This window comes from Mesoplodon mirus (genome assembly GCF_964341445.2).
Source record: "Mesoplodon mirus genome assembly, chromosome: 12".
NCBI classification, from domain to species: Eukaryota; Metazoa; Chordata; class Mammalia; order Artiodactyla; family Ziphiidae; genus Mesoplodon; species Mesoplodon mirus.
The window spans coordinates 7,096,889-7,107,186 of record NC_138988.1 but is presented as its reverse complement, the minus strand read 5'-3'; the positions used below and the strand labels follow the sequence as shown (position 1 = coordinate 7,107,186).

At 55.1% G+C, this 10,298-nt stretch overlaps 1 protein-coding gene across 1 annotated transcript; it reads right to left on the bottom strand.

Annotated features, from left to right (window-relative positions):
* Nucleotides 1–2,059: 2,059 nt before the first annotated feature.
* GHRL (ghrelin and obestatin prepropeptide) lies at nt 2,060–7,585 on the bottom strand. Its single transcript, XM_082638574.1, has 4 exons — nt 6,221–7,585; nt 5,552–5,687; nt 5,215–5,331; nt 2,060–2,321 (listed from the first exon to the last, which is right to left on the bottom strand). Exons 1-4 carry the CDS (start codon nt 6,262–6,264, stop codon nt 2,109–2,111), a joined length of 510 nt encoding a protein of 169 aa, XP_082494700.1. The 5' UTR covers nt 6,265–7,585; the 3' UTR covers nt 2,060–2,108.
* Between the last annotated feature and the right edge of the window lie 2,713 nt (nt 7,586–10,298).

Here is a 10,298-nt window from a genome sequence, read left to right as displayed (position 1 = left end):
CTCCCTCCACCCACGTAGTGCACCTGCTCTCCAATACCTTAGATTCCTCTAGTGGGGATAATGCCTTTCAAAGTGTGATTACCACTTAGAGGCAGATGCTTTCAGAAGCAAGGGCTCCGTGAGCTACGTCACTGTGCGGCCAGATAGTCAGGTGTGTGGTTCCCCGAGAGATGGAAGAGTGTGTGTGTGTTGTGTGCCCAATGCATGGGCATGGAGTTGACCGCAGAGCTGGGGCTTAGAGAGTTGGTGGGGGAGATAAGTGAAAGAGGGAACAGGACAGCTTTTTCATGCGCTCTCAGTTTTGTTGAGGGCCCCGTGGCCAAGTCTGCATTTTCTTAAGTTATATAAGAGTCCACACCTGCTCTAAGCCAGGTGGGCCGACCTGGCTCTGCTGCCTGAATAGGACCCCGTGGCCTCTAAGCCACTTCATATATGCGCCTGGGGGTCTTTTTAAAATGCAGATCCTGATCTACTAGGGCAGGGCGGGGCCTGAGACTGCATTTCTAAGCGGGTCTCTGATCATGTGACATTCCATGGACCATGTGTGGCTCCTCACACATGGTGTGAGGCATGGTGGTGGTGTTTCGGGATGCCCACTTAGTGTGATCAGTGGTTAGTGCTGTAGGGCTGTGCCTTGAGTGCCAGGTGGCCAGAATTTCACTCGAGAAGATACTTGGCTCCTAGAGGGAGCCCTTTGTGACAGAGGTTTCTCCAGAATATGGATGTTACCCCAGCTTCGCAGAGGGGCATCCTGCATGTTTCCGATGGGTGCGCACCTGTCGGGGTGGGCAGTGCTCCTTCCCTTGTGATCACGCATCCATCGTCACTAGCTCTCAAGTCAGTTCACGTGTTTATACCAAAGAGCAAGTGACTGATAAGTGACATTCCTCCCAGGAAGACTGGGTCTTCACTGGAATTCAGTTGTGGAACTTAAGGACCAAGGCTCACTTCAGCTGTGAGCTGGAGTTGGGAGTGTTTTTGGACATCAACCTGGTGTCCCAAATCAAGGTAATGGCCAGCCTTGGCCACATGAGGTGGTGTCTGCTGTGCCAGGTCTTTTCAGTGGATGAGGAGGAAGGAGGAGGAGTTAGGTCAGCCGTGTCCAGCAGTGGCTCTAGCCATTGTTAGCGGCCCACTCAGTCCAACTTCAAACTCAGGCTCTCACATTCCCAGCATCCTTTTCTGCCCATGGATCTCAGTGCAATGGCTATTGGCTCTGATAGTGTCACCTGAAGTTTTCCTGTCCACACAGGCCTTGCTGGTTGTTAATAAGCTCTCAGTGCAACTTTGCATCAGGAAGCTCTGATATTTAAAGGAACTTTGTCTTCTCGTTTTTCTCCTCTGTCTCGCCCCTCCTTCCCCCTTTCTGTCCACCTCCTCTCACCTACCTCCATTCCCCCAGTAGCCTTATCTGCTTGTAGAAATGGGTCTAATTTGGTTTTCTAAGCATTGACACCTCGTTGCAACATGTTCTTCTTTTCTCTTCCCTTTGACCATAGACCAAGAATGGGGCAGGGGGTGTTTTTCAGTGAAATGTGAACTTTTCCTCTTTCGTGAAATAAACATTTTGAACCTTCACCATCCAGTTTGAGCATTTATTCACCTCCTAGGCTGGTACCCCTCAGAGCTGGGGGTGGTCTCGGAAGCGTTCTGGAAGCCAGGTGAGTGCCTCTGAGGGTGGGAAAACGGAGAGGTGGCTAGACTCAGGGCTGGTCACTTGTGGGCTGGGGTTTCTGAAAAGCAAGAGGTCAAGTCAAAGTGCTGTGTCTGGGACTTCCCTGGTGGTCCAGTGGTTAAGACTCCATGCTTCCACTGCGGGGGGCACGGGTTCGATCCCTGGTTAGGGAACTAAGATCCCGCACACCGTGCAGTACAGCCAAAAAAAAAAAAAAAAAACCACCAAAAAAGTAGTGCTGTGTCCGCCATTCTGCCAGTGCCGTCAAAGTTGACTTTTCTTCCACAAGGTGACGGAGGTGGTGTGTTGTAATGGGGGGAGCGCTGGCCTCAGAATATGGACCGTGTGATTTGGGCACATCCCCTAAAAGCTGGGGGCCCTGGAACCAATCCCCCGCAGGTACTGAGGGATGGCTGTGTTTGGGAAAGAGGAATTAGAAGCTCTTTTGAGAGGCGAAGATGGGGAAGAAAACTTCTGTTTTGTCACCCATAGGCGGACTCACATTGGGACTCCGAGGAAACTGGAGAAAGGACTTACCGCTGGCGTCTTCCCCAAGGACGTCCTGAAGAAACTTCCCCAGGGTCTGGCCGTGCTGGTGGGACTGAGCCCCTGACAACTTGATCCCAACGTCAAAGGGGGCGCTGAACTAGGAGGACCCAGGAATTGTCAGAGGTCACACCCTCCCGTGCCTGCCCCGCCCCCATCCCAGTGGAAGCCCTGGGCTCTCAGGAGAGGGAGAGAGGGGGCCTGGGGTCCAGCAGGCACCACTGAGGGGACAGCTCAGCCAGGTTACTCTCCTGCCCAGGCCTAGTCTTACTGTCCGCACCATCTTTAGGAGGCTTACCTTGTACCCTCTTTCCTTACCTCTGAGAAGGTTACTGATAAAAGCTGTGAAGTCCCCTAGATCAAGTTTCCCCGCTCCTTGCAGCTTAGGAAGACATAAGGTTGAATGGCCAGTGGTAGAGCTTCAGGCCCTGGCAGGGTGATCTGGGGAGCAGGGTTCTCCCTGGTGTACACAGCACTAGCCTGGGGGACGGTCTCTGCCCCCCACCTTCCTCCCTTCCCAGGTGGTCTTCCTCTCATTTGCAAAGGCCTCTCCTTGTTTTGTACGAAGTTGGACAGGAAGCTGACCTTTCCCTAGAATGATGCTCTGAGTCAAGTTTGTTCTTCTTTCTGTGCCTCCATCTCGTCCCTTCTAAAGGGAGAGCACCCCATTTCCCCTATTTTCTCGGCAGCCTATAAGATGATTTACTGGAGCTCAGTTTTGGGTGAATAGGAAGGAGCTCTGTTTTCGGCCACATCATCGTTTCTCACCTGGGGAGCGGAGACTATCTTTAGCTCCGTTCATCCAGTAAACTGCCTGGGTTCCTGGCCCTGTTGGTCAGTGAGATCCTGGATGAGTTGATGCAGGGATCTTGGGGCTGAAAGGGAGCCCTCGGTCCTTGGTCCTCCTGCCTCCTTGCCCTCCAGACAGGACATGTCAGCCGCATTTTTCAGATGAAGGAGCTGAGGTCCCGACTTGCCTGGGGCCACAGAGGGAGGTGGAGGCAAGGGCCAGACTGCAGGCCTGAGTCCACCAGCCCTAGAGCCTCTCTGAGCCCCAGAGCCGCTGCCCTACCCTGCGTGCAGCCCTTGCCCTGGTCAGGCCCAGGCTGAGCCCCTTTCCCTCTGGGCAGGAGCCACTGTTGCTCCCATTTCACAGATGAGCAGAGATGCTCTGAGATGCTCAGAGATGTTATTAAAACAACAGATATCTGTTGGTCCCCTTTTTAAAATTTACCTGCCCCTCTTCATCGTGAAGGTAGAGCGGGTGGAGATGATATGAGTGATTTGGGGGGAACCGAGGCCGCTCTGTTCCTTCCCTTCAGTAAATACTCATTTCCTCTCCACCCCTGTGGCTGTTGCGGGTGGTTGGATGACCCCAGCCGACTTTGCAGCACCACGAGCACGAAGCTGGGGACCAGCTGGGCTGGTTTGCACCCTGGAACCGGTGACGGGCAACTGACGGGAGGCACAGCGGCTGTTGGATAGGGGAGCGGCTTCCAGTGACTTGAAAAGGCTCCTTAGTGTCTCATGTGGTCAGTGGGGGATGGGTGGAACTTGGTCTTGAAAGCTTCCAGCTGTGAAACTTGATTGATTTCAGGAAAACTTTTGGAGGGAGTGTAGGGGCCTGGGATGACTGAGGTGGGACCCCAGCCCTGGAGGGGTTCGGGGGGCACAGCCCGAGCTCTGCGGCCTGTGTTACAGGCCTCCCACCTGCCTCTGGCGTCTCACCACCTCTGACATTTCAGACTCCTGGTTCTAGTGGAGGCAGGGCCTGCCGTTTGCTCTGTGGAAACTGGAAATATCCAGCCGTGAGTCATCAGCCACTGGAACCTCTTCCCCGCCTGGGCTAACATAGGGCGTCTCTGGCCCCACTGGACCTGGCACTCTCACCGGGAAAGTTCCCTGGTTTTAGTCTAAGGATTTGCAGGCTGATGAGTGGGAACATGGCGGGTGGGGTCTCACACGTGGCCGAGGAGGCGCCTGGCGAGGGTCAGAGGGCGAGGGCTGGGGATTGGACCCCTGAGGGGAGGAGAGACTGGGGGTAGGTGGAGGGAGGCCGAGGCAGGGCAGAGGAGACTACCTGGGCCACCTGCTCGCTCTCTGCCAGACCGGTGATGGGGACACAGGGCTTGGGGATTGGAGTCCCCCGGACTGTGGGTCCCACCTCTTCCCCATGCAGGCTGTGGCCCCTCGGCCCAGTGAGCTCCCTTGGCTGAACCTCGGTTCCTCATCTCTAAGTGAGGGCACAGAAACCAGCCCCACTGACCTCACAGGTGGTTGTAGAGGTTAAATGCGAAGCAGGGGGGTAAAGCAGCCGGAAAGGGAGACCGCAGTTACTAACAGTAGTTACGGGGATTCTGGTTTCCCTGCGTGCGGGTATCTGTCCTCACCTAAACTCTTGTCAGAGCCATTCCCCAGACCGCAGCTGCTCGACAGGGGTAACTAAAACGCCTTCATGCTTTCTCTCTCCTAGTCCTCCGTTTCTCTCTAAACGGCTCCCCTGCCCCATGAACTATTCATCAAAGCTCAAGCAAGCCTGATGAGCCCCATCCTCATCTACAGGTGGGGTTTGGTGAGAGCTGGGCTCGTCGCTCACCTGTCCAGGCCGCCGCCTGTTAAGATTGGATAAGGTAAGGTCTGAGGGGCCCCTAAGTCAATCAGAAAGTTTTCTGCAGGAAACGCCTCCAGTCTGTGACCAGTCTTTCTTCCCGAGTGTCTGTTTGCTGGCTCCCCTCTGAGATCACCTGGCATCTGCTGGCGCCCCCTCTCCCCTCTGCTTGAGGCTCATCCTAGTACAGCAAAGTTGCTTAGACGTTTGCCTGTTGATCGGCAAAGCCGATCTCACCAGGGCCTAGTGGTGCAGAGTCCACTGTTTTTGTTCTATTTAATATTCCTTGAGTGGCTGGTGAGTCCCTGTGGATGGCCGCCTCTCCACGCCCTCCCCCGCCCCACCCCCTCCGCTGCTGAAAGTATAAAACTGCAGAGGGACCCACCTGGATTTCCAGCTCGTCCCCTGCGCCTTCCGCCTGACTGCTGACTTCTGTGTCAAGCCAGCCTTCCAGGGCCCGGGGCTTCAGTTTGGCTGACGGCTTCTTGGATTCCTTTCTCTGCTGGAAAGAGGAGGTATTCTCCTTAGGGCCCTAAGCCCCCCTGTCCTTGCAGAAGCAGAGTGAGGTGGGGGCCCACGGTCAAAACCAGAGTGCTTTGTGCTCTGGGAGAAGAAGGCTGAAGCGCAGAGAGGGTGAGCCACTGCCCAGGTCACGCAGCTCATGGCAGGACTGCAATGAGATTCCCCAGTCAGAACGCAGGGCTCGTCGGGGGACGTCTCACCTGCACTTTCTGGTGTTCGGGGCTCAGGAAGCTGGAGCCCGCCATGGCCAAGTCCACCCAGAGCACACTGAAGAGCAGCAGGCTGCAGACGGTCCCTGGGGAGGGCATGACCTCGGCTGGCTGGGGACAGATGGGCCTGGAAGAGAGAGCGTCTCTGGGCAGCATGCGCCTCCCATTCCATCCCCTCCCATTCCATCCCCTCTTCCCCCCCCCCCCCCCCCCCGCTTCCCTCCCTGTGCCTCTGAGCCCAGCAGACAGGCTGAAGGGCTCTGCCCTGGACCTGGGGCCATGATTGCTGAGTAGAGCGGCTCTTAGCGCCCTCTGCCCGCCTCCCCCCAGGTAGGAGCTATGGAAGGATGTGTGTGCTCTTTTCCAAGACTGTTCATCTGGGGGCAGGATGCTTGGCAGTGGGACTCCCCATGTCCTTTATCCCAGGCTCCGAGGACCTTGTGCCAAGTTTCTCAAGCATGTTTGAGGAAGCTGAACTGGCAAGGTCCCAGGAGACATGGGGGCACTGGGGCGGCTCCCAAGCCCAGCTCTGAGCAACCAGGCTGCCCCAGGTCGTGCGACCTCCCTGAGTTCAGATGGGCCTGCGGATGCCCGGTAGTGGAGGTGAATTAACCCATAAACAGACCCGCCCACACACAAGAGAGTCGCCAGGGTGCCTACCTGGGATTCCTGGTGGAGGTGGTGCCTGGTGGCCGTCTGGTCATTATATAGGCAGCCTGTGTTTGTTTTAAACCAGCAGCCCCACCTCAGGGCAGCCCAGTATCCGGGGGCTGATTGACATTCCTTGGGAACTAAAAATGCGCACGTTGTCCTCAGGGTAGAAATCAACAGCGGTGGGCAAACGCCCTGAGAGATGGCTGGGTGGCCTGGGACAGCCACGTGAGGTGGCCATCTGCTGCTCCTCTCCGCAAGCGTGCCTGGCCCTGGTTTAGGCGGGAGGGAGGAGAGTGGCCCTGGGTCTGGTCTGGCTTTGCTGCTCTGCGGCCTTGGCTTACTGGCCCTTCTGCCACTCCCTTCCTTCCGGGGTAGAACGAGGTATCCCTAGTCGAACTCAGGAGCTTGTCCTGCCCCTGCGCTCGCTGCTCTCCATGAGGGAGGCTGCTCTGGCTCCCACAGGCCCCGAGCACATGGAACGCTGGCTCATGGAACTCTCACACGTCCCCGAGGGAAGCCCCATTTTTCGGATGAGGAAACTGCAGGGGAGCAGGGCAGGGACCATCTCCAACAGGGGCTGAACTCCAGTCCTTTTTTTTTTTTTTTTTTTTAAATGTGTAGTATGATCCCATTTTATGGAAAAATAACAAGACAGAAAAATACAACAAATATAGACAGCCAACTATCTGGAAGGACATATGCTATTGAATTTTTTCTTCTTAGGAATTATATTTAGTACTTAGGTTGAATGTTCATTTGGTAATAAGAAACAAGCAAATAAGAAAAGTCTTACTTTTCTGTAACTCTTGGTAGAATCGCATGCTCCACCTTGCAAAAAACAATCAAACCTGAGTCTATAGCTGCTGTAGTTTCAATTCCCAAGAAATACAGGGGGTGGACGAGTGTGTAAAGGGGACCCTCAGGAATGCAATCAGCCCAATACACACTGAGGGCAACAATAAGGGGCAAGTGTCCAATCCTGTCTTCTGGGTGGTGGTGATGGCTCTGCTCAGCTTGGTCTTTCTTAATGTGCGGGCCTGTCTCCCCTCGCCCAGACAGGTTCTGAGAGGGAGCGGAGTGCCCTGGGGGCAGGAGAGCCGGGACCTGGTGCTGCCACAGGTGACCACACACAGATTGGCCTTATGCAGATCACTGAGCGTTCCCCTGCTCACGGCTGCCTCTCAGAGGGTCTTGAGGATTAACTGAGGTGATGGGTGTGAGATCCTTTATAACCTGTCAAGTACCATGCAGGTGACAACTGTTTTTTGTACCCTGGCCAGCCTTTGCCACGTCAGATGTTCGCGGACGAAGAGTGCATCAACCACGTGGGGGATTCCTTACGTGCCCGCAGCGGCTCATCCCACAGGATGCCCAGGTGGTGACCCCTAAGGGCTCGGTGACTTGTCTGTGTAGACGTTCTAGCGTTTCAGAGGAGGAGCTCCCTTGTGGCTGGGCTCGGGCTGGGAGGGCAGGAAGGGCTCCATGATGCAGGTGGCGGGAGTGGAGCAGGCCTTTGAAGGGAGGGCACCGCTGCAGGCAGAGGGGCAGGAGCGGAGGGGAACAGCAGGCGTGGGTGCAGACTGCTTGTGGCCCCAGTGAGAAGGCTGGGTGCTCGGAGGAGCGTGGCAGTGGGGCGGGTCGTAAGAAAAGGCCTAGAAGGAGCTGTGGGGTTGGGATAAGCACAGTTTGCAAGCTGGGGGCCCAAGGAGTTTGGGCTTGATCTGGAAGAGGGAGGCCGCTGAAGGCTCTTGAGCAGAGGAGTGACAGGACACGACCTTAAAGACCTGGGAGGCTGCACCCTTTTTTCACGGGGAGCAAACCTGAATGCCAGAAGGATCACACTTTCCCCAAAGCCACGCAGCCCTCAGTGGCAGTGCCCGGACGCCTAGCCAGGCTCCTGAGCACGACGGGATGGGGCAGGGGAGCCAGCAGAACGCTGGTCATCCGATGACCGCCTGACTGAGATGGTCGTCAGGGGGCACTGGACCCTTGTGGAGACTCTAGGGACAGTGGGTGCCCGGGAGGGGCTGGACTGAGCCCCTCAGTAGAATGTGGGGACTGAGTACCTCCTGCTGGAAAACTTCTCACCAGCTGTGCACTGGGTGGGGGGCCAGAATCCTCCCGCAGTCCCAGCAGAGTGTAAGCGTGTCACCTGGAGGCCTTCGCCCTTGGGGGCCACCTGAGCCGATGCCTCTTGGCCTTGGGGTTCAGATGGGCTGTAGGTGGAGCAGGTAGGGAGATGCTAGAGAAGGCCTGCAGCTTTTTCAGAGTGTGGTCCCCCCCGCCCCCCAAACCCCAAACAGACTATGGTGACCAGGCGCCACTGAGATGTGAGGCCTCTTCAGTCCCGGCCCTGGAGACAGGAGCTGCCAGTGTTGATCTTAGATAACACCCCGCAGGCAAACACCCACACCGGCTGCTGCGTTCCCTTCCGGAGCAGAAGCACATCCCGCAGGGCGGAGGCTGGTTGGGGGAGGAAGGAAGGATGCCGGAGCCACTGAGGGAGGGGGAGGCGGCACCCAGAAAGTACCTCGCTGCCCATCTCCAGCTGTGGACGGTGCGCAGGCTGGGGTGGGGACGCACGCAGACCTGAGCCCAGAGGCCTTTGAGGAGGACTGCGTGGCTCGTGGTGGGGAGGACCAACTTGCCCTAGCACGTGTTTCCCCTCGTTTTAGTGTGGATAATGAACGCCAAGGCCAGTCTGTCCGTCTGTCTCCTTCTCTGAACCTTCCTCTGGATTGCTTGCTGGTTGGTGGTTTCCTTCCCACGGCAGGGCCTTGAGGGCCCAGCTTCATCCACAGAGAAGGGCGCATCATCACCAAATTACTTGCTATATGTCAGTGGTGTCTGAGAACAAACTGTGTATACTGTCCGGTGTGAGTTTTGTTTCTGCTGTTAAGTAGTTGGCTGAGCAAGGAGTTTTTTCATGAATTTGGCCAAACCTTGGTGTGAATGAGGCAGATTCTGGGGTAACAGAAACAGGTTTCATTTTTTGAGATAGATAGGGCTCTTGGGCGGGGCTTATTTTTCTCTCCCTGTTGTGGCTTCCATAACTCGTAGAACAGCATCGATCGCTAGAAGTATCATGCCAGTCATGCCATTAAAAATTCCCTAGGAGTCCCATTACAAAATGTAAAAAGAAACATAAAATCAATTTTAGTAATGTTCTGTAATATACTCAAAATACTATCAATTTGACATGTAATCAGTGTTATAAATGATTTAGATATTTGGCACTGGTCTTCCTTTTACTGAATTTTCCGAATCCGTTGTGTATTATATGTTCACAGCACGTTTCAGTTCAGACCAGACACATTTCCAGTGCTCAGCAGCTACTTGTTGCTCACGGCTACTGCACTGGACGAGCTCTAGATCACCACGGGTGTCACTCTTACAACTTCCAAGCCTTAGCCCAGTGCTCTCTCATCCCTCCTGCTCCAAACCCAGCCCCTCCCAGTGGGAGAGAGGCTTCCCTGTTCTCCTGCCATCGTGGGGCTGGAGCCCCCAGTATTGGTCTCCTATCGTCAGTCTTTCTCTCCAAGAGCTTTTGCCCTCAGCGTTAAAATATGCCCAGGTCTCTCTAATCCTGGAATGGTGTGTTGATGCCTTCTTGCCCTCATGCTACCGTGTCCAGGCAGAATTTCCTGTCCCTGTATCCTGTTCCTTATGGATACTGGCCCCTCCACACTCTGTAGCTTGACTCCCCGCACCCCCGCCAGCCACTGTGCTGAGACTGTTCTCAGAGCTACAGGTGGCGCAGTCTAGGGATGGCTAAGAGCCCTAGGATCTCAGGGTGAGGCCTGTAGGGTCATCTAATCTCAGCCACTGGGTGTAGGCCTGTGCTGGGCTGCAGTGGATTCATAGGGGAAGCAGTAAGAAAGCAATCTTTTTTATGTCTCATCTTCGGATTCTGATCCAGTAAGTCCGTAGTGGGGTGAGAGAATCTGTATTTCTCAGATACTGAACAAGTATCTCAGGCACTTCCTTTCTGATTATAAAATCATGTTTCCAGCAGAAAATTTGGCCATATGTAAGATAAACTCTCTCTCCATGTATGTTTGAACTTCTTATTCTGGAAAATTTC

Coding starts and splice junctions, on each gene's coding strand:
- GHRL (XM_082638574.1), bottom strand. CDS start 6,264: ATGACCAGACGGCCACCAGGCACCACCTCCACCAGGAATCCCAG. Junction 5,688..6,220: donor ACCTCCACCAGGAATCCCAG/GTAGGCACCCTG, acceptor TCTCTCTTCCAG/GCCCATCTGTCCCCAGCCAG. Junction 5,332..5,551: donor CCGAACACCAGAAAGTGCAG/GTGAGACGTCCC, acceptor TCCTCTTTCCAG/CAGAGAAAGGAATCCAAGAA.